A 24,592-nucleotide genomic window follows, 5' to 3' on the forward strand; every position below is an offset into this window, starting at 1 on the left:
AATATTTTTATATGTAATTAACATATGCCAACCTTCATTGTCAGCACTACTTAAATACATTTAGATTTATTATATTTTTTTATAAATAAAGCATGCCATAATTTACTTTCTTTATAATTTGTAGAGTCATTAAGTTATTTTGAAGCAGAAGACTTGAAAAAATGTACAATACTCTCGAACCTTGGACCTCTCGAACACGCGCCGAGGATGCTTCCACTTACACAACGAAGGCATGCGAAAAGAAGAGAGAAAATACCTTATAAATTTAATATTTTTTATTCATATGCTTTTTTAGCCTATCCATGATAGAGAAGAAAACGTTTTCTGAATAGGTTATTTGAATATGGTAAATCTCAGGATGGCTGTCTGCCTAAGAGGAGAGACGACTTTGTGGAGGACTTTCTAAGGAAAAATGACTTTAATCATGGTACCCACAGAAAGAACTACGAATACCAACCGTGCAGCCATCCCATTTGCTTGGAATCGAACTTGGATCAAACTCGCAGTACTGAGCGGTCTTACACTCGGCTACTGGTCTGTCCCTAAGCAGAGGGCCAGACCAGTAGCCAACACCCCGTCTGCCGAGAAGAGAACCGAAACGAACTTGGATACAATTTTTGTGAGGTTTCTTTTCACCTAATAAAATAACGAAAATTGCCTCTGAATAGCTTATCCGCTGGAAATACACGAGTCTGTTTCCATTAAACAACCGAATTCGAGCTAGTTTTTCTTCAAACAGTTTCCATAAAAACATCTTATATCTTGTAGATAGCCTTAGTAAGACTGTTTATTAACAGAATTTCGTGTTTATGACAAAATGTTTCATTTGACACTATCATTTACTTACAACACATCTTCATTATTTATTATTGTAATTTTGATGTTAATTTCTTCTTATGTTATTTTGCATAACATTTACATCTAAAGTATTGACGAAGTGCTGGAAAAGACAGAAATGCACGATTAGAGCATTCTTCGTAATCAATTCAAATTTTTTTCTGATACAAAAACGAGAGGAAAACGAGACCAAAATCAAAGATCAGAACTGCACTGAGAATTTTTCACAATGTTATTTTTGGTTATGTGTAAATAATGCATTCTGGAACACCTTGAAGTATGTTAAAGTTCAAAGGTAAGATCATTGTTAAAAATAAATATTTTTTTACGATTCTTTAACTTAATTATTAAAATAATTCACTGATATTTCTTGATTCATCAAGATAAAATATTTATATTTAGTTCGACTAACTAATACAAATATTTTATATTTAGTTTAAAAATGGAGATACGTATATTAAACGTATATTAAGTAAAATTCTAGTTATATATGTCAACTGCTGTCACAAATTAAGTAAAATATTTTACAGCCCAGTATTATAGAAAAAGAAAATTAGTGTCTGTAAATAAAAAACTGTTAGTCTAACGAAATTTTCCCCAAATATCGGTATATTTATTCCTCTGAATTTCCCTAATGAATAAAAATTTCGTAACGCAGCAAAAGACAAAAAATAATCAGAAATTTGGTCCTCTAAAACTGGCGATCAAATATCCTTCCTTTTTCTTTTTAGACAGAGAAAAAGAAAAACCACTAGAAAAGAGTTTAACTGTTAAACTTTAATGCTAAATTTACTATTCTGTTCAGCTAATGAAGAAGACGAATAGCTGGTATTTTAATACACTTCAAGAAATATGAACCTTCAATACACTTTAATACACTTCACACTGCATGGTAGAACATTAGATTTAGACATACAGAGATAGTAGTTATTCTGTTGTATAGTGAAGTTAATTATATGTATATATAGCGATTTCATTGTTAATCAAAGCAAGTTAATTCGTTTCTCTTTAAATGAAAGTTTATAACTTTCAACCAAAGTAATTAAAAGTAAAAGAAAAAACTGAGACGAATAGAACTCAAAGAATGAACATGTCAAGAAGTAAAAGTACGGTAAAAACAAAAACAAACAAAACAAAAAAAAGTTAGCTGAAAATATACAATCAACAACTAGTGATAAATACCTAAATATTTCGAGAAATAATAAAGTATGTAGGCATATATTTTTATTTTATTTTCTCGGCCAAAAGCATTATTTTTTAACAAATGTTAAAAGCATTTGTATTGTCCAGTAAAATACTTCAAATAAGTGCACTTCTGATGCAAAGCGCTTAATGCGACAACTGAATTGCGCGTAATCCCATTTCACCCCGTAAAAATCAAGTAGTATGAATATATATCTTATTTTAGATGCCGAAGATCGCTGCGCCCTCTTGTGTGGCATACTTGTAGCTCACGGAACTTTATTACGGTGGGGAAATGGCAAATTTATCTGGATAAGATTGATCAGAATGTAAGAGAAAAGAGAGTTAGAGGATCTTCGTAACGCTCTTTCTCGATATGCATTGCGTCATCTAGTTTTCATATTAGCATCTCGACAGGACGGAATCCCCATCTCGTTCGAATTCTCTCGAGCCGACTGCTCGTCTGTTATGAAGCAAACAGATCGATAGGTGTCTGAGGCGTCGTTTGTTACTCGTCCCATGCTCTTCAGTTTAAGGGAACGCTAATTGTATTGAACAGATTACTATTCTGTGATAATTTGTTTTTAAATTTTGCTGAATATTTCTTTTCTTTTTATTGGAACATGGTGGTGAATACAGACGGCATCGAAAGCGATATGACTTTCAGTGTATCCAGCGAACTGTCTAAAAAGAATGGAGAAGTGCCAGCAAATGTTAAAAAGAAAGTGCTTACTCCAAGAAAAATCCGGATTCTTGCTTCTGTCATTTATGGAAATTTATTTCTTGGAAGCTGCTATTCTTTGATGGCACCTATATTTCCAGCGGAAGTAAGTGGTTTTTTTCTATGTTTATTTGATCGATTATGAAGCACATGAAGATGTGTGTCCTTAAAATACTTATATGCAAATATCCAAAACTAGAAATGCTGCTTGTCATGTGGCCTCAGTGCATTATGGAAGAATTACAAATGAATATTTTTAATTAATAATCTCAATCCTTGACCTATATTTTAGTTTCTCAACTTATTTTATAAGATCTGATATAAAGCAAATAAAGGCTTAGTCACAGATAAAGTTATCTTTCCTGTATTATATTTTTCAGATTGTACTGTGCGTTTACTTGCAATTCTTAGAAGCCTTCGTGGGAGAAATTTGATTCTTTATTATCATCTTTATCTCTGATAAGTGATAATATCTGATCATATTTGTATGTGGTCACCATATCTATATTTAAGAAATTCCTTTACTTGTTCAAAGGCCTTAATTTTGATACCTAATTTTTAATTAAAAAAAAGTTTTACTTGTTTTATTAAATATACGATGGATGATTAGACTGAATTCGGCAATGGATTAAAATCTTTTATTTGTACTTTCAACGATGATAATGGAATCAATGGCATTAATATATAAAATATTAACTGCTTTTAAATGTTAGATTAGTGTTTAAAGATACTGCATTAATTAAAGATAATAATCCGAAAACTTAAGAATCTTAAGATTTAACTTAAGATTAAGTTTTGAAGTTATTAACGACTGTTATAATTAAAACACTAATATATGTTCAGTCTCTGATTTTGGATCATAATGAATAGACATTGGCCGGAAATTCTTAACTAAGATTCCAAAACAGATAAATAATAATAATCATCATAATAACTGCTATTGTTATTTTTTTATCCTAGCTCGTATTCACGCTACACATGGAGTAAACCACGAAATTTCTCATGCAGCTAGCCCGTTTGTCAGCTTGAATTACCAGCGTTCAGCGCTTTTACCGCTTGGCAGTGGTGAGCCTGTAAGTTATTAGAAACAATGATACCAAAAGCTACAATTTTGATTCAAAAATCCTTTAAAATTGGGAAACTAGTTTTATTTCAAAAATCATACCTGCACGCATCAAATGTCACTCAGTGTTCAAATTTACATTCATTGAGATTTTTAATAGCTTTTTCAAATTCAAATGCCTACCTAAAATGTCTAAAAAGAATGTATATGCATGTTTAGAATGAATTTTGTATATTATAACTAATGTTTCAAATAAAAAAAAGCACATTTCTTAATTATTTTATCTGATAGCTTCTCTTTTGATTTCCAAGAGAAAATATTTTTTAAACTTATTTATGATGCTTTAGTCCGTTCATTTCTTGCACTATATTCTCAATTTCTTCGGGTGCTTTAGATGTGTGTTTAGGAAACGTTCGTTTTTACCAGACCGGAGCCACAATAGTCCAGTGATTAAATGTCTAAGGACTTAAGTCTAAGTAATATGACGTTTAGTATTAGAGCAAATGTTCTAGATTTGTTACTTATCTCTTTTGTTATTTTTTAAATATAGTTAGCGGTACGTTTGAATAAATAACTAGTAACTTTATTGTGATGGAGATGTATGAAGACGTTGTTGACAAAGAGACGGAATTTTGCATCTAATTAAAATATTTGGATTTACCAGATTATGGTAAAATATGCTAAGGCTATTTGCCTAAGGAAAAGGATGTCTTTATGAAGGACTGTCTAAGAGAAATTGCCTTCTATTTGTGTTATACATAGAAAACCGACGAAAACACATTCAGCCAACCCATTCGTAGACATTTAAAGTCGGGTTGAACTATTCGGGTGTTTAATAATCTTAACTACTCGGCTGCTGATGGGCTTTCTCTAATTAAAGGAGTTAAAACATTTTTTAATAAATAAAAGAGTTGACTTTTAAAGTTCTTTTGAATTTTTCTCCATTATAATTCTTCATTGAACAGGAAGTTAGAAAAATAATACATTCCTCACTGAAAATTTCTTTGGGTTTTTAAAATAAAGTTTTTTTTTTCTACTCGTGTAAATTTTTCATATCTTATTAGAGTCATTTAAATAAATGCATGCTTTATTGCAATATATTTCTTCCTTCAGACAAATGCCTAGGAAGTCTATTGATATAGAAACTCTTCATACTATTGATATAGAAATATTTTTGTTCTTTTATTTAGCGGTGTTTCTTTTTGAGAGACCAGACTTTTCTTTTGAAGTAGTTGCAGAAGTATGTATTATCCTCCGACCATACAAGTGTTTTTCCTTTGCCGTTTTTTTCTATCGGAAAACAGTACTAAGCATTTTTCCATGAAAAGCTTTGTTTATTGTAAATTTAGCAATATTTCTGCCATTCTTAGTTACAGAATATGAATAATTCTCATTGGAAAGAGGGGAAATACTATTGTGATATTTAATTCCATTACACGGTAATTTAATTTCACAATTAAGCGTTGTAATTGTTCTAGAACGTTTAAGACTTTCTAATTTTTATCATAAAATTGTTTCTAAAATGTGTAAAAAGTCTGTATATTATCTGAAAATAAGTGTAAAGTGAGAAGGGATTGAAAGTTTCTCAGACGAGGAGTTAAGTATTTATTTTTTTAAGCATTAACTTTGTACTAGTTATCTGCAGTATTTTTATGACATAATATCAGATTTCATCCTAACTATAAGATAGCAAATAATTTAAAACGAAAAGACGTGAAATGTAAATATCTTTATGAAGAACTAAATTTAAATGACCAAAACTTTAAAAATATCAAGAAATATGTATAAATGCCTCTTCTTTTATCTACAATTGCATTTAATGTTTAGTTGGTTCAAATATTTATTGTATTGAGCTTTTGATTACAAAATTGAATTGAAATACACGTGTGTACAAGTTTCAATATAAAGAATCGCACTTAAAGAAAAAGTTATTTTCAAAATAGACCACTAATTGTATACGCAGTCACAACTTCGAATGCTTCAACTTAACCTACTTTTCTACTTTAGAATGGTAAAGACACCGTAAATCCATATCTTCGGTATGAATTAGAGTAGTAAGATTACCCCAAAGCACACAAGAGTTTTCTGCCTACTGGAGGGACACCTTCGTGGAAGATATTTTAAGCGAAACTGGCTAGTATTCACGTTACACCTGGGGAAATCTCTACGTCTTCAGTAGAAACCACAATTAGAATTTTCTATCTTTAGCATTTTTCTCCCTAAGAATACATGTTACATATGACAGATAAAGCATATTGAACAAGGGCTTTGGAAAAAAGTAAAGACAGATAAGGATGCTTTTGCTTCTTCCAGATGTAGAGAAATATTTAATCGAAAATGAAACAATATGTAATGTCAAAACTCGATATCTTTGTGAAGCTAATACAGCCTGAAAATTCATCAATAGAAATCGATGATCTGGTTTATTCTGAGAGCTATCTATAGCCTCATCGGAAAAGAGTGACTTCCCCCCCCCATCGATTACATAAAAGCAATAGCAGGCTGTCTACCTAAGAGGAAAGATACTTATAGGGAGCACCAAGAGAAACTGGCTCATATTTACAGTGGATGGACAAAAATATGGAAACACCTTGTGAAATGCATGTTTGAAAAGAAAGATTGATTTTAATGAAATATGTAGGTGGCGCTGGCATTTTTGACTACTAACTCCACCAACTTCGTAAATGTGCTAAACAGTTCAGTTGTTGTCGGAGTACTATTATGTGAGGTTGTCATTGCATTATGTCAGAGTTAACAGCCTTCGAACGTGGGCAAATTGTTGGAGCACGTATGTTTGAGCACGTGCTTCCGTAAGCAAGGTAGCCGAGGTGTTTAGTGTTTCAAGAGGTACTGTATCGAAGATTTATTCCGCATATTTGAAAAGCGGAAAAACATCATCTGCTAAATCACAGTGCGGACGAAAGTGTGTCCTGAGTGATCGTGACAGACGATCATTAAGGGCAATTGTGACGAAAAATAAGACCTCAGCCGCAAAAGTTACTGCTGAAATGAATGTTGTGTTACCGAACCCTGTGAGTACCAAAACAATTAGAAGGGAGCTTCATAAACAGGGAATTGCTGGCCGTGCTGCAATTGAGAAGCCACTCATCAGTGATGCTAATGCCCGTAACAGGAAAAGGTGGTGTTTAAGTCATAAAGCTGGACTATAGAGCAGTGGAAGCGAGTAATATGGTCTGACGAGTCTTCTTTTACATTGTTTCCCACTTCTGGCCGAGTTTACGTCTGGAGAACGCCATCTCAAGCCTATAATACAGACTGCTTGTTGCCAAGAGTGAAACATGGCGGGGGTTCGGTTATGGTTTGGGCAGCCATATCGTGGTTCTCTGCTAGCCCCATGATAGCTGTATCAGGGCACATGACTGCCAAGACTTATGTGAACATTTTGGCCGATCAAGTTCATCCCATGGTACAACTTTGTTCCCCGATGGTGATGGTGTCTTCCAAGACGAAATAGCCCCTGTTCACACTGCTCACATTGTCCAGGACTGGTTTTCTGAGCACGAGGATGAGTTGTCCCATCTCCCCTGGCCACCACAGTCACCAGACCTGAATATTATCGAACCTTTGTGGTCTACATTGGAACGGAAAGTGCGTTCTCGTTATCCACCGCCAACATCGTTATCTGAACTTGCCACCGTTTTGCAGGAAGAATGGTATAATATTCCCTTGGCAAACATACAGGAACTGTATTTATCCATTCCGAGAAGATTGCAAGCTGTTTTGGATGCCAACGGGTTTCCTACACCATATTAAGCAAAGAAACATGTTTTTTTAAAGGTGTTTCCATATTTTTGTCCAACCCCCGTATGTTAAAATAGCGAAAAACACGAAAATACTCTTTGTAGCTAACCTGTTTGCTTCTTTTTTCAACTCGGGTCAAAATACCAGTATTCAGTGGTCTCATTCACTAAGCCAAAGGTGAGGCAAAAATGAGAAAAACTGATGCCTAATAATTGATTAAATAATTGGTGGCTATATATTGGTGACTATATAATATAATTGATTTTCGTTCAGTGCTTCATACACTCTCGTAAACCTCCTGGGATTTCGCTCCATAACTATTGGCGACTATATAATATAATTGATTTTCCTTCAGTGCTTCATACACTCTCGTAAACCTCCTGGGTTTCGCTCCATAACTATTGGTGACTATATATTGCATAATAAAACATACTAGGACAAAAATATTATCGCAAATCGAGGAACATCTACATACGAAGATTTGCTTGTTTAGCCTTGAAGACTTGCTTGTTTAACTTTCTTTTCCTGTTATTATTTTTCATCAATCAAAATTTTATCAGATGTAAAGAGGTATGTTAAAGAAATCAATAATGAGCTACAATAATCGGCATAAGTTAATTTTCTGGTCTATAGTTTCCGAGATTCTCTTCTGAAGAAGCTGAAGAGGAAAGGTATATGTTATGAAGAGGTATTACTCGCGCTGCGGAGCAGGAAGATTTTATTTATCCTTCGAAACTACTCCTGCAAGCTTACATATGTTACGGCGATTCTTGTTGCTCATTATTACTTTCATTAATATTTATTTTTCGGCATTTTCTTTTTCTTGTATGTAAAGAGGTGTGTTTCTATGAATAAAGTAAAGGATTCTGTCTATTTAATTTTAGGAAACTACTATTTTTAAGTATTTTATGATAAAAAATAGACTTTCAAGTTTATAATCTTAAAAAGGAATTGTTTCCTAATTTTTATAATTCAAATAAATGTAACGTAAAATTCTTTACATGTTAAGAACTAATCCATGAATTTCATAATTAGAATAAAGTGTTTTATTTAATACGATTTTAGGAGAAATTAGCTTGTCAGTCATAATATTCATTGTCCAGTTATACCATTTACAGTATTGATAAAGTGAGCAACATAAACTTAAATTTAATACTCTGTTTTTAATTTTAAAAAGAAGAGTAGCATAAATTCTGAAATTTGGTATAGATATGAGTTTCATGTAAAAGTTGGCGATATAAGCTATTCTCCTTAAAAGTATGCGGTGTAATTACCGAAACACTTTTTAAACGAGATAAAAATTCGTGTTCTGAATTTATGGGTTCCCTCTTTTGTATGTAATTTATGAGTTCAGTGCTCATTTGTCATCAGAGTTTCGACTTAAATAAATTAAACAAAATTTCAAACAAAAGTAATCACTGGTAACAGATGGCTAATGGTTTAATTGTAAACTGTTCGTATTCCGTTCTGTTTATTTAGCCTACAGCAGATTTATAAACGTTATTCAGTTATATAAATGCATTTACTGCGGCAGTTTAATGTTCACATTTAAATACGTGAATGTCATAAAATTCAGTTAATATTTTCTCCGAAAAATAATGCTGCACGTAATTCGTTTATCATATTCAAAACAGATTTATCGAATTATCGTATATTATTAGATAATATATTACCAGAAAAAAATTCTACGATCTTTTTTGAAATGTCTTCAATGAATGTACCGGTGTCCGCCGATAACATCGCGGCAAAAACATCGCGGACGAAAACGTCGCGGAGAAAACAACGCAAGGCGAAAACGTCGTGCTACAAAACATCGTGGGAGAAAACATCGCAAAGAGAAAACATCGTGGTATAAAACATCGTCGTCGAAAATATCGTGGTAAAAAATAAACTATCTATAAATCATCGCATGACGATAACATCGCAGACATGCTTTTTTTCAGGTTTTAATAATTATAAATGGATATTCCCATAATGATTTGTGAGCACAAGGTGTAAAGAAGGATAATTTTTACTTTCACATTTTTTTATTAACTAATAAATTTTTGCTGAAAAAGTAAGAAGGAAACTTAAGCATAGAAAATTAAATGCAACTTATAGATTATACTTTTCATGAAAAATTACCAGTAAAAACTTTATAAAAATGATTTATTAATGGCCTTTGTTAGTTAACTATGTCGGTTTAAAATTCTATTAAGTGCTATAAGTTGCATTAATTTTCTATTCTTAAGTTTCCTTTTTATTTTCTCAGCAAAAATGTATTAATTAATAAAAAATATGAAAGTAAAAATTATCCTTCTTTCCCTCTTGCGCTCACGAATCATTATGGGAATATCCATTTACAGTTATTAAAGCATGTCTGCGATGTTATCGTTATGCGATGATTTGTAGATACTTTATTTTTTATCACGATATTTTCGACGACGATGTTTTTAAATTGCGAAGTTTTTGAACCGCTGTATTTTCGACGACGATGTTTTGTACCACGATGTTTTAGAACTGCGATGTTTTCTCCCACGATGTTTTGTAGCACGATGTTCTCGCCTTGCGTTGTTTTCTCCGCGACGTTTTCGTCTGCGATGTTTTTGCCGCGATGTTTTCGGCTGTAACCGAATGTACCAATAACAGATATATATTTGTATTTTCGTTTATTAGTATGCTAATATTTTTTGAGGAAATTTCTCCGTTAGTAATCGCTTATGCAGTTAATCTGATTGCAAAACATTACTTCGAAAAGATAATAGTCATTTATGTTATTAAATTAATTTGTACCGTAGGAACGTTGTTTAATATTAATGCAAAACATTTCAATAGTTCAATATTTTAAGCACCTTCGTATAGTGATCGTCGTTTCAATTCGTTAATTTTTATATACGATAATCTAACTTTGTTTAATAATTTAAAAACTGCAAATCGGAAATTTACTATAGTTCTCCAGTAAGGCCTTACCACAATATTTTCGCTATTGAAAACTTTACATTTTCTGGAAGGAAAATTTACAGCTTTATCTTTTGATCCAATTAATTGTCTCAAAGCATCATTAATGAAATTGATAGGGCGTATTTCAATACGTTTTACATAGCGTATCATGTGTAAGAATCCTTTTACAACACGTTGGTATTAATTTAAGAATACTTTGACATGCAGTTAGATATCACTTTAGAAAATAGAAAAACAAAAGAGTTTCTAATTATCGAAATAAAAACCTGGACAAATTTACAGTTGCACTAATGATTATGTATGGGTGCTCATATGTAAATTAAATAAATTAGATTAAGCTTTTTATCGAAAAAAATATATAGAGATATTTCATCTCATCTTGTGATAGACTTCAATTAAATTTCTTTGAATTCATCTTAAGAAGGTAATTACGGAAATTTAAAATTCCAGGTTTATGGCTCTGCAATTGTTTTTAATAAAAGGTATGCATGAAACTTGAAACAACTAATCCATTTAAAGTTTGATTATAAATTCACCGTCCGCTATTGCTACTCATTAATGAGGATTTAACCAGAAATGTAACTTTATTGAAAGCTTTCAGTATTGTACGAAACCTTTTAAAATTAAATTTTTATCCTACGGCTGACTTTACGATACTTATCCGCTCTTTCCGACTTATCCGCTCTATCCGCTCTTTAAGATATTTATCCGCTCTTATTCGTTAAATAATCTAATCACATTAATGTTATGAAGTAATTTCACTTGGGACCGATGGGTACTGTAATCATTTAGAGAAGTAATGATAAGAAAAAGATCGTTACGAAGAAATTTTAAATGAAATGTAGCGGCATGCCAGTTAGTTTTTGACTGTTTATGAAGAAAATTCAGTCAATAAATTTTCGTAGCATAGATATGTTTTTTAGCTAACCTAGGAAGAAAGCATGTAAAAAATATGTTTTTTAAAGAGATATATCACGAAATAGGCGATTGACCAATATTAAAGACTTAGGAACAAGTTTCCAAGTTGAAATCCGAAATGAAATGAAAAATTTTAGTTTGAAGTCTTGATTCTGAATCCTTCTAATATCTTTCACGTAGAGCGCATTCATGCAGTTTTCTCATAGTAATAAATTTCAGCTCTTTCTTCAGGCCCCCGATATTGTGCGATAATTGTTAGATATTGAGAAAGTACACTTTAATTAACAGACTTGTAATTTTTAAAGAAAACTTTTTTCAAGCAAAACCTGGAAGCTGAAAAAAGAGCATATTAAGAAAGTTGTATGTCATTATGAGTAATTTGAGAAAACGAAACACCTTATACACTTTGCTAATGTTTATGCTTAGAAAGATAGATGAGAAGATTTCAAAGAATTCCGCATACCAATTTTATCATGCAGTAAAAATATATTGCCACAAAGCGAGGTTTTCTTACATTTATTTTCTCCACTATTGTATTGACGACAATAATTGTTGCGCTTTTGGAGTTTTTATTGTTTCCTTTTAAATATATTGTTTTCTTTCCGCTGACAATTAAGATTTCATGTTTTGGATAGGCAAAAAGGCAGACAATAATTCTTTTAAAAGACAAAAGGAACTGCACTTTTTTTTATTCATGTGAGCTGGATGTAGAAATAAAGGTGCGCCGAAATGAAATGAACATGCTAAGGGGTCCAGCGAATATTAAACCAGTCCTGAGCGCTCCTATAACACTAATTCTATTGATTATAAATGATATCATCAAGAAGTTTTCACACTCTCGCACAGAGATGTCATTCAATTGATTCTACATCTCTGAGAAAAAGGTAGGTTGTCACAGAAAAACATTTGTTTAATGTTGTTATGTTGTTTGGTAACTATTCAGTAACCGAAATTGGTGGAACTTATGTCAGTAAGATCTGTAAAATATATGTAGAAAACCAATCTGTAAAACATATGTAGAAAATCAAGTATGGTGCGTAGAAGATTTTTTTTCTTTTTGTATTTTTCTAACTAAAAAGAGGGTGAAAGGTATGCTTAAGGATTACCATTTGAAGTCATATTGTTGAATAACTTCATCTTTCTGTGTTTCTTTGTTTCACAACACGTCATTATAACGTCTTGATAAGAACCAGTCCTTCAAAAATAGTTTTGTCGGCCATATTTAGAGCTGAGTTTGAAACAAAACAAATTTTCCTATCCTAAACTCTTTTTCTTGCTTATTATTCCATGTAAAAGGGCTAAAATGAAAGTAGCAATTTGACAGATTTGAGCAATCTTCTCGGATCTTACAGAAGTGATAAATGTATGATCTATGGCTATTCAAGTAAACATAATCAGACATTTGTAACATTAGATAAAAAATATATATATTGTGACTCTACATTCTACGGATTCAACTACTGGTTGGCTATTAATTGCTCTCAAATTATTATATAAAAAATATCTCAACAAGAATGCAAGATTAATAGTTTAATAAAGCATGAATTTATTAAAAATTACTGATATTTTTTATTTAAATAAAAAATACAAACATATCCATTAAATGTGAAACCCGATATCTGTCAGATGCCCTCGAAATTCTGGAGGCACATATTTCCTCATCTCTGCACCAAATAGTGGCCTCGCTATACTGACTCGCATTCACCGACATTTGGTGAATTATTCGATGACTATTTGCATCCCAAATCCGTTAATTTTGTGTTTTCATGAATGCAAACTCAAAATGCGCTTCATAAATTAAGATGATTTTCTTTGAAAAATATCTACCCTCTCTTTTGTTTTCTAATGCTCAGCTGGCATTAGAAAACGAAAGAGACTTTGCCTCCAGAATATTCTGAAGGCAAATTCTGGGTGCAAATGTTGTGTCACATGGATCTTGTGAGGATGGACATAAAAGATCGGTTGTGAGAACTGACTTCAGGAAGTGTTCTAGTTTCCTCAACTGTGATTAATTGACGTTCCTGGACTTTTAGTAACTGTAGCACTTTCAATCACTGTGTAAATGTCTTCCAGAGACCGGCCTGTAGAATGATGTACATAACCATAATACCCTGGAGCATGCTAATATGATGAACATGCTGTCTTAAGTTCATTACATAATTAATTGAAATACTTTGCACATATTTTCACATAGCTTTTCACCCCATTCGTAAAGCTTTTTCACAATAACAATGCGCTTCTCTTTCGTACAGCATTCTGTTACTACAAATTGCAGTGCTTAATACCTTAGTTTTAGTCCTTAGTTTTAATGCTTCAATAACAAGTACAAAGCAGGGTTAAATTACACTTTTATTCAACTAAATGGCTCCTATCAGGCTTACAGGAAGCCTCTACTTGGGCTATAAAATTAGGCAGAAAATAAGTATGGTATATTACATATCTAATGCTAACTTAACTAAAACAAGCCGAAGCTGCACAGAAATAACTAATAGAGTTGGCCCTTATTCAAGCTCACCGGCGAACAGTAGCAGGTATGAAACAATACTTCCGAACGTAGTAAGATTTGGCTTAAAGCAAAGACGTGGTCAGAGAAACACGCTGCACTAAGACCTGCTAAGCTCTTCTACTGAAGTGACGGACACTTCAACTTAAATACTGGTTCTACTTCATTGACATAAAACGTGATCCTGAAAACTCATTCTGACAGGGAATTATAGAAGGGAAATAAGAAATTAAAGGAAAGTTTATTCAAAAATAAAAATAACTGCTACGAAATCAAAATAAACCCCTACAATGCTACTATAGTAATATTTAAATTAAAGGTTTTCGCGTAACAGAAAAGTTGAAAAAAATCAAGTTTTTAAAAATACAGATTTAATGTAATGCAAACACAAACAGAAGGAAAAGAAAATGTCGCCAAGTATGAAAATTAAATTGCAAACTTAATCTTGTTCCCGAGAAAATAACAAATAGAAAAGTTCAAAGTCATTTTTTTTAACAGCACCAAGTTATTCAAATGAAAAATTATCGTTTTAACATTATTAGAGTAGTTATTGTACCTTTAGACAGCAGCTTCCAGGTTCTTAAACAGAAACTTTCGGTTCACGGCGTAGAACAAGAACAGCCATAATTCTGTTTCTAGCGTCGGGGAAGACAAAATAAAAGTAGTTTTGGGAAGTTTAATGTATAAGCTTTAAAACAAAGTAATAATTTTTTCGGATATATGAAACGCATATTGTCTACCATTCCGCGTTTTTTTCACTTATCAGATGAAGTCAAATGACTTAAATTTTTACATCTTACGATTATGATTCGCATTCGATGTACGACAGGAAGTTAATGAAATCTATAAGCGACCTTTTGGATGCAGAACGTTTAAAAGCTTTACTGTTATAAAACAAAAATGAGATCGTAAAATATAATATGAATCCACCTACATAGATTACTTTCATTTTTACACAGACAAAAAATTAAAAATATTAAAATTTAGAGATTATGGTACTCTTTCTTATTTTATTACAGGGTATACAATTCAATCCTTTATTTCAAACTAGAATTATAGATTATTATAACTGAGAAACTATAAAACACAAATATAAAAAATTACTTAAATGATAGTGAAGATATTCAAAATAATGCAAAATATCTTTAGACATAACGTATGAAAACTTTTAGAACACACTTGCTTTACATGACTAAACAGATTTACACTTGCTTTACATGACTAAACAGATACCCACTTGCTTTACATGACTAAACAGAGATTTTTAGAACACGCTTTACAGGACTAAGCAAAAATTTTAAGATTAAAGGGCTAAAATCTAGCGTAAATGAATATAACTTGACTTCAAAATATGACTTTATATAAATTACAATTCTTTCTGATTAAGAAATTAAATTCTTTCTGATTAAGAATAAATTTCTGATGTTAAAGGCGATAAAACATCATGATAAAATTTTAATTCTTGTTAACTTTACAGTTTCTGAGTGAAAGTTGTAATAAAATACTGGCAGAGTTAACATAAATGAAACAGAGATTTCTCAAATGCTTTAAAAAAATTTTTTTTCCTGTATAGGGATTCACTAATTTTAAAATATTTTTGTTACTTATAGTTAGAAGAAGGTGTGAGTTAACGTATAAGCTAAATACATAATCAGTTGTGTATTTTATATATTTTTCAATTCACTTCGTAAAATAGGAATTCTTTGTTTTTTTTTTTTTCTAGACACTTGAAAAACACTGCTTTCAGAATTATAACCTTCTCATACTTCTCCACTCTAACTGTTTTGAGTTTTTCCTTTACTTTCCTTTTTTTTAATGCGCTTGTCCTCTTATAAACAAGAACTCTGCCTAGATGTTTCACTGTCCGAGGCGAAAAGATAAATCAGCTCCTTCTCATGCAAATCACAATGCATAAAGACTCCGTTGTTAACTTCATCTGGCCAACCCTCCTTGTTTATTCCCTTGGGGCGGATGCCTCATTCGCCTCACCCTTGTGCCGGCTCTGTTAAAAACACGTAAAATTTTATGCTAATGTCTCCTGAAATTATTACAGTAGAAGCGCAATAAAATTATGATCAGTAAAACATTTTGCTACATTACGAAAAATACTAGTCCATGTAACGGCAATACCATAAAATTATGCGAAAATGTACAAGAATTTGTAATAATTTTGTAATATTTTCTGTAATAATTTCAGTTGAAATCATCCTTCAACAGAGCTAAACAAAATGTATTACATCCAAGAACTAGAGGTAGCTCTGGTTGTCGAAGGAGGGGATCTGAAACATTAAAAAGATATAATGCAAGCATTTAACATAATAAGTACTTATCACTGCTCTTATAATGTAAGTAGTACAATGAAAGAGAGTTAAATAAAAGTTATTACAAATTCGTGTACATTTTTCGCATAATTTTATGGTATTGCCGTTACATGGACTAGTAGTTTTCGTAATGTAGCAAAATTTTTTACTGATCATAATTTTACTGCGCTTCTACGTTTTTTTCATTATATTCCGTATTTTAATTGCGCAGTCTCTGTTCATTTTTATTAACGATGTCATTGGTAACGATGTCATGATGATAACTGTACTGATGTCTTTAAAAATGATTCAGTTACATTTTAAAAAAGATGCAGTTTATCTCTTATTTATTATCTCTGAGGCAATTTATCTCTTACTTATGATGGAATTACACATTCTTTGTTTAAACCATTCAACTCAATCTATATAGCAAAAAATGTAAATCCTTTCTTAACTTCTGCTTTACTGATTATGTCTGCTACAAAGGAAAGGTTATTATTAACATGTCTTTCTAAATTTCCTCTGTCGCAATAGATATGGATAGTCGTCGTTTATTAGTTTTTGTGACACAGTCATTTTTTTCAATAAATAATTTACAGCTTAATTCAACTTTGCTCATTTGTTATAAAATAATTATTTATGACAAAGCGACGGAGTGCCTATCAGTCACAGCAAATGTCAAAGAAGTTGTGAAACGATCTAAATGAACCATCTGCCTCAGCGTTTAATTGGTTGCGCTACTGCTAGTGACTTAACATTTTGCATTTGGCCACCAAGATCATCTGCCATTATATTCTGTGATTTTATAAGGAAATGTCAAGGACTCTGTGTTTGCGCCGCCATTGCATCAAGATTTATTGGATTTATGACAGGATATTTAGACAGTCATCGATAGAAACTTGCTTACAATATTCTTCTCAAAACTCGATTACCGTTTGAATATATGACAGGCGTTCTATTGTAAATGTTTGTGATATAGTTAAAATTTTGATAGTTTACCTGTTCAAAGATACCTTGCTGGTGCTTCCATTATAAATAACTACATTATATCAAATATATAAATAATTTCATTTTTATATATGGTTGTTATTCTTTGTTATTCTAATAACAGTCATATGTGTTCCGTGAGTTAAAAATTTCTCAAATATTATTATTTATTAAAAAATTAATTAACTACGTGTAATACCGTATCACAGCAAGTTAGGTGTCAGCTCTCCATGTAAATAGGTCTTTTTGGCCAAAAATGCCCTAGCTTTATGAGAATGTTCGACAGCAATTGAAAACGACAGCTTTATATGCCATTTGATACAGCAATGGATGGAGCGCGACCATGCACGTGATGTGGCCGCCATTTTGTGATTGCGTGAGTTTCGATTCGTACTTTTTTTCAATGATGAAAATCTTAGGTCTAGCAATAAGCAATAGAGTCCTCTACGATGTTCGTAAACTAAGAGTAACAATTGAACAGACATACAGGCATTTCTGTCTCTGTCCAGCGCAAAGAAGTTATGCACTTCATCCATCATTATAGAAAAAGTTATTAATTAGAATTTTATTTTACTTCAGCTTTCAGTAACACTTAAAAACATATACTATGGCTTTCTGAGTTTATTATTCTTGGGGTTCCTTATCTTCGCTGCTAGTTATAATTTGAATTTCCAAGAACTGCTTTCAGAACATGGTGAAAATTTGCTTGTAAGCATCTAAAAATTCACTGCTTGAACTTTACAATATAAGTTTCTAATTTCACAATAGTTCTGTGCTTTAAAATGTATAGAAAATGGTGAGAAACTATGGTTCTGCAGAAAACGTTTAAAAAGCTGTTTACTTGCTAAATAAATAATTAAAACCTATAATTTTGCTTGTTGACGCAAAGGACGTATAAACAGAGAGCCAATTTATTTTGACTTTCATAGACGAAATTATACCACGTTCATAGACGAAAAGAGAGAATTCGTTTTATTTTAACGTAGCGAATCTTACTGCCTTTTCCTGTTACTTTTTTGCAGATTTCAGTTTTAAATCATTAATACCTCCGCTTAAATTGCTGCAAATTCAGTTTTATTAATATTTGAAGTTCAATTAATTATAACGCTAACTGCCCAGAACATTTACTAAATTGGCAACATCAAACAGGCATTTATCTTTTGAATTACAGCTCGTATTAAGTCAAGTTATAAAATAAATAAATAAATAAAAAAAACCTCTCTATTGTTTGGTTTTTATTCAATACTTTTTCTAATAATGTTTTCAATTTTTATGTTTTTAATTAGCATTATTTAACTACTGATATTAAAACTTTCATGCCTTTAACTGATTTTTTATACATTACCAAATTTTGCTCACTTTATCTTTATAATACGTTTCTGTCATGCTCAGTTCCAAGTCTAAAATTTGCTTTTATGTATGCTGCATACCAAACTTTTGCATTATCTCTTTTTCCCCACTGTTTTAATTTCTTTCACTGTTTCTAAAGTGTAGATAAAAATTTTTTCGTTTATTCCACTGATTAGCAAAATAGCACCAGAGGAATTAAGTCTTATGGAAAGTAGATGTTACCTGGAATTTGCTTTTAGGTATGCTGTATACCAAACTCTTTCATTATTTTTGCCCACTGTTTTAATTTCTTTTACTGTTTCTAAAGTGTAGATAAGATATTTATCCGAAAATTTACTCGTTTTTCGGATTTCTTAGCAAACACGTTTTTCAACTGTAATATTAAATCGTATTTCTACTCATCCACTTTATGCTTTTTGGAATTATTTTCAAGACCTCATCAAACTAATTTATCTTTTTTATGTATGAACCAATCTATGCTTTCATAAAGATATATTTTTTTCCAGTTTAGGGCTTGTTACCTAGCATGTTATTTGATTTTTGGGGGTGACTCTAGCCATTAATGGCTAGATTTATTTTATTCCATTTCTTTGTGATTAATATCCAAAAATGTTTCTGTAAAAGAATTTTTACACATTGCAAATTATATTGCTTGGTATGCCACAAAAGAATTGCTCAGTGCTTTGATTTGGCAGTTTTATTTTCAAATTTATAATTCTGTTTTCTCATTTAGTAAACTTATATCTATTTACGAATATTCCTAGCAATACATTCGTGCATAATTTTTTTCTGAAAATTTTCCACTATATTTATCCATGTTGCTTCATTTTTCACTGTTTCAGAAATCACTTAGAGGTGAGGTACAAAACTTTTAGACTTACGTCTATAAATTTATTTGATACATTTTCTTAAATTTGACAGCTACATAAGCCTCAAGCTGCGATTGGTAATTGATTATATGTCACGCATTGTCCCTCTACTTCTCCGATGCGACAATACAAGAGATAATTTTTATTATAAATGGAATTTTTAATGTTTTTCACTGATTTTTTTTCCTTTTTGAATTTTTCAGTTGCTTTTCACCTTAAATACGTCATATTCTGATGTCTATTTTACTGCCAATTTACTTCATACGTATGTTTTAAACGACACAAAAACCTTTTGCAATTCGAACTGCTTTATTCGCATTTTTACGTCATTTTGAGCTACATTAAAGTCATACATAGATAATTTGTACATCAGTTATCATACATATGATACAGAGAGGATATAATATATATTATAAGAAACTAATAGTAAAGTTTATATATATAATAATTTTTAATTAATTTTAATTCTAGTCATTTACTTGCTAATTTCTCAAAATTCCATTAGTTTAAATTTCTTTTTTAGTAATTCACAACATTTGGTTTTACTTTTGGTTTTGAATTTTACTTTTACCTTTGCCTATATGGATGACGAAACACGAATTGAGTAGTTGAAGATTGAGGTTTGGAAGCAACTTCCCCTTGATAAGTCTGTCTCCTGTCTGCTCATTTCTGCAATTTAATTTTTTGGAATAATACATTTTTTTATGGTTTTAGATACGTGCACTTAATTTACATATGCTCTTAGAATTTAAATGATATAGTAAATTAGTTCTCAGCAATAATAAAATTTATATTTATTTTTATTTTTTATTTTTGCAATGAAAATTTCTTATTTATATTAGCTTTATACGAATAGAGAATATTTGTTAAATTCAAATTTCATTCCTTGCTGCAATGACGCAAGAGAATTAATTAAATTTAATTTAACTTTACTATATATATAATATAGATAGATAGATAGATAGATAGAAAAAGCATGAAGGCACAAGTTCTACAATTCAAACAATTGTGACATTTTATCTAAAGTGGGCTAATAGTTCAGCTTATGTTGATTCGTTCTTTTATGCCTTGCTTCGTCACGTACTCGCTAAGTTCAGAGGATTATATATATTTTATGACAAGCGGCCTAGGTTAAAATTAGAACTATCATGGCTGGTAATAGAAATGTCGCTATTGCTTGCCTATAGAAAAAAAACTTCTGATCAGAAGATGCGTGAACGCAAGACATTGGCACTGTTGAACAGTATTTAAATATTAGTTAAGCTTTGTCCGTCTTTCCAATCAGTATTTGTAGCTTACTGGGCTTACTGGTAGCCTAACCAAATTATTATACTATAGATTCCAGCAAGTTGCCGAGTCAATGCTGTGTTATACTGTTTTTTGTTAACCTTTTACATTTTATGTTTTATATTGTGTCCACAGTCAGAATTTAGCAAAAACAAAAACTCACCGACACAGAGGGGTAACTTTTCAGAGTGAGCAGTTAGCAGATAATTAGGCAGTTAGTCACTCATAGACATTACGCAGTAAGTAGAATATAACGGCATGGTACGCCAATCATAAGACTACGAACATCCATGTCACCTGTACGCACGATTTTAAGTTTGTAATAAAAAAACAAAGGATTCTCAGGGAAATGTATTAACATACCCAATAGCTTATACGGATGGCTTAAAAATTCAATACCAACTGGCTAGTGTACATATCTTATACGAAGCGCCAACTAGTCCCTACTTAGAAAACTCACCAGTATAACAATATTTTCTAATCAGAAATAAAAGCCATTAAGTTTACAATGCCACTGCCACTAAAATAAGAACAGTTAAAATTACAATTCATTCTGACAGCCAAGCAGCAGTATAGGGAATTTCCAACTTCAAAAAAGATAATATGGATGAGGTGGAAGCTAAGGGATTAAATAAAATGTCTATAGGAATGGAGCTAGCTAACTATGCAGAAGAAATTTCACTAACGAGGGAAAACGGATAATGACCTAGGATAGATTTACGAATAGGCAACTCTAGATTTAATGGTATGATTTATGGTGGAGCGGAAATTACTGTCATCCGACAATCCATAGTTGCAGAGAAATACTTGAAGTCTGGGGGAAAATCATTGTTAAGGCCCATCGTTGGTCTCCAGGTATAAAGCCAATTAGTTTCGGTACCCATAAGTATTTGATCGGGAGAAGATCATGTGCATGCAGCCTTACGTAAATGTTTTTTTGGTATTATTTTCAATACCTCATCAAACTAATTTATCTTTTTTGTGTATAAACCAATCCATGCTTTTATAAAGATATTTTTTCCTAGAGCTAGTTGCCGAGCATGTTATTTGATTTTCGGGGGTGTCTCTAGCCAGTTATGGCTAAATTTATTTTATTCCATTTCTTTATCATTTTTTATGAACGAATAGCACAGTAATAGTGCGTAATTTGAACGAAGAAGCCCTAGTGGGATTTCGAGATTTTAGACTCTTTAGGAACAAAGTGTTATTTATTGGGGCAAAAACGAAGAAGAAAAACATGTATTAGGTGTTGACCAGGGATGGAAGAACGCTGCTGGAGAACAGTCCAGCAAAGACCAGCTCCGAGGTCGAATATGGACCTGAAACAACCAGAATTATGCCGTTGGCAAGGTGGGAGAACAACTGAGAAGTAGAAATGGGACGTTTGGTTTATGTAATTACAGCAAAGCCTCGAGGGCTATCTTCTAAAGGGGAGGAATACCTTCGTGGAGACAAGCGCCTGGCCCCAGCCACCACCCCTGTTCTTATTGGTTGCCGTTTATGACGTCAGGCTGAAAAGATTCCATTATCTGTTTCGTTTGAGTTATGTCAAGGGGAACTTATAACTACTTGGGATTTGGTTCTCTCCTGTGTTAATGTGAATTTGTGCAATGTAACAGAATATTTGCAATTAAAAGGAACCTAACAGTATAAGAAAATATGTCGGCACTTTTTATATAAATTGTTTAATCATGTTAATAGATAAAACTTTATAATGCGTAAATAGTGTTTGGCTAAGCAATCTGTATTCAATGCAATTCATAGCGCTATACTGATATTTAAGAAAGTATTTTATAATTTCATATAAAAGGAGACCATTAACAAGATTTGCTTCGTCAGCAATGTCAAGAAATAGCACTTAACTCTTACTGTGTAAATAATGTCTGCCGCAGTTTTCATGAATTAGCGGTTTATTTTGCAGAAAAGTGTTTTTAAAAGTGATATAAATGTAAAATTTAGTTATTTCTTTATAAAAATGAACTGTTTGATAATTAAATTACCTTCCTTTCATTTATTGCTTGTTGTATAGAGATTGTTTGGTATCAAAATTGTTCGTAGTCAGATTAATTTTTTACTTTCTAATCCTAGGCATTAATTTCTCCTCATTTATGGTTAAAAATAAGATAAAGTGATAAGATACTTTTAAATCGTAAAATACTTATAATATCGTTTATTTGACTTTGTCAATTGGAGTTATCATTCTGTTTTTTTATGTATTATTGTTTTGTTTCTTAACTTTTATATCTTATAAAAAGTGTTTATTGTCAAATGACTTCGATATTCATCTAATGACCAAAATACTGCTAAACGGTTATCGACTGCACATCGAATTGCACCTTTTTTTCTAATATTATGTATATTAACAATATATTTCTGAAGCTACTTTTTATTTTTGTAATTTTTTCGCAAATATGGCAAATTATTCCATTGCTTCGCCTGTTTCAGCGCTAAAATGACCTCGAGCTCAAGCTTTTGGCGCACAAAAATGCTGCAAAAATTATTTTCGTCACTGTATGACATCAGAAGTCGTGTCCAATAAGAGCTTGGGGTGGTGGCTGGGGCCAGGCGCTTGTTTCGTGGAGTACTTTCTAAGGAAAACTGGCTCGGATGAACGTTACACACGGGGAAAACCACGAAAACGCCCATGCAGCTAGCTCGTTCGCGGGATTCGAACCTCGGACCGAACTACCAGTGTTCAGCTACTTTACACCTAGGCCGCTGGTGGGTAGAAATGGGAGGCAATGAGTAAGCTTTAGCTGATAACCCACTCCTAACGCAAACTCAGCATTTTAGAAGGGAGCGAGCGGAATGTGGTTCTTTGGAAAACGCGTTCCTGGATGCGCGCAATAGCAAGAATGGGTATTGGCTAGAATAGGGGATCTTATATATAAGGAAATATCAATGGGCAGCTTTGTATTCAGTTAGGGGTTCCTGAATGCCGTAAGAAAGAAATTGGGAAGTTGGCTTACAAAAGCTTACAAGGGGCGCACTTCGCAGAAAGGAAGTGGTGCGAAGCTCACAACGAATGCCAGCTTCGATGGGAGATTAAAGTGAAGGAAAGGGGGCTCATTCCAGCGGTTAGAGACCAGAACTTCGGTTTATTTTTGTAAACGCGGATTAGGGTCGGCTGAGCAAAAACTCCTCTTGAGGGCGCCAGTATGTATTATGCGTAGTCGATTAGCAGAGTGGATGACTTGAGTGGATGACTACATAAAGCTGTGATCGCGAAAGACACGTTTGATGCCTTCATTGATATTTTCATGTGAACTGGAGTTACACGAATGATCCTTGTGGATAATTATCCTTGTGGATTAATCTGAAGCCAAACTAACACAAGAGTCGATCAAGGACTTCTCCAAATTTTATACGCCAGATTATCCGCAATGAAACGAATTGGTGGAAAAGTTGGAACGATGAAACCGATGTTGCATCATGCGATAAATACGCGAGAATGAATATGGGATAAGCATTTACCATACTTTTTTATGGGCTTATTGCAAGATATCCACCTGCGCTGCTGGAGTTTCACCATATTTGTTAATGTACAGTTGGATCTCTGGCGATACTTAAATGAAGTTAGGTAGATGGGACAGCATTACCACAAGGAGTTGACGAGTCCGTAACGGAATATTTAATATCGCTTAGAAATAGGTTACAGGCGGCAGAAAAATTCTTTAAAGAGAATTTGGAAACTAAGCAGCAGAAACATGTTCATTATCACAATTTGGGGTCTCCCAACAGAGAGTTTGAGGTAGAAGATGAGGCAGTAGTGTTCATACAAACTTCAACAAATAAAATTTGGTCCAAATGGACAGGACCTGGGGAAATAGTTGAGAAAAGATCTCCACATTTGGATTTGGTGAAGTTAACGGA

General features: G+C 32.4%; 1 protein-coding gene across 1 annotated transcript in view; it reads left to right on the plus strand.

Moving 5' to 3' along the window:
* The window catches only part of LOC118203337 (MFS-type transporter SLC18B1-like), a 123,845-nt gene that overhangs the window by 32,355 nt on the left and 66,898 nt on the right, over positions 1-24,592 (plus strand). The window contains exon 2 of the mRNA XM_085806993.1: positions 2,659-2,846. Coding sequence (XP_085663119.1) covers positions 2,659-2,846 — 188 coding nt within the window. The remainder of the gene's footprint in view (positions 1-2,658; positions 2,847-24,592) is intronic.

The sequence above is a fragment of the Stegodyphus dumicola genome, chromosome X1, assembly GCF_044657685.1.
Source record: "Stegodyphus dumicola isolate Sdum_Otavi_A_Nest chromosome X1, ASM4465768v1".
NCBI classification, from domain to species: Eukaryota; Metazoa; Arthropoda; class Arachnida; order Araneae; family Eresidae; genus Stegodyphus; species Stegodyphus dumicola.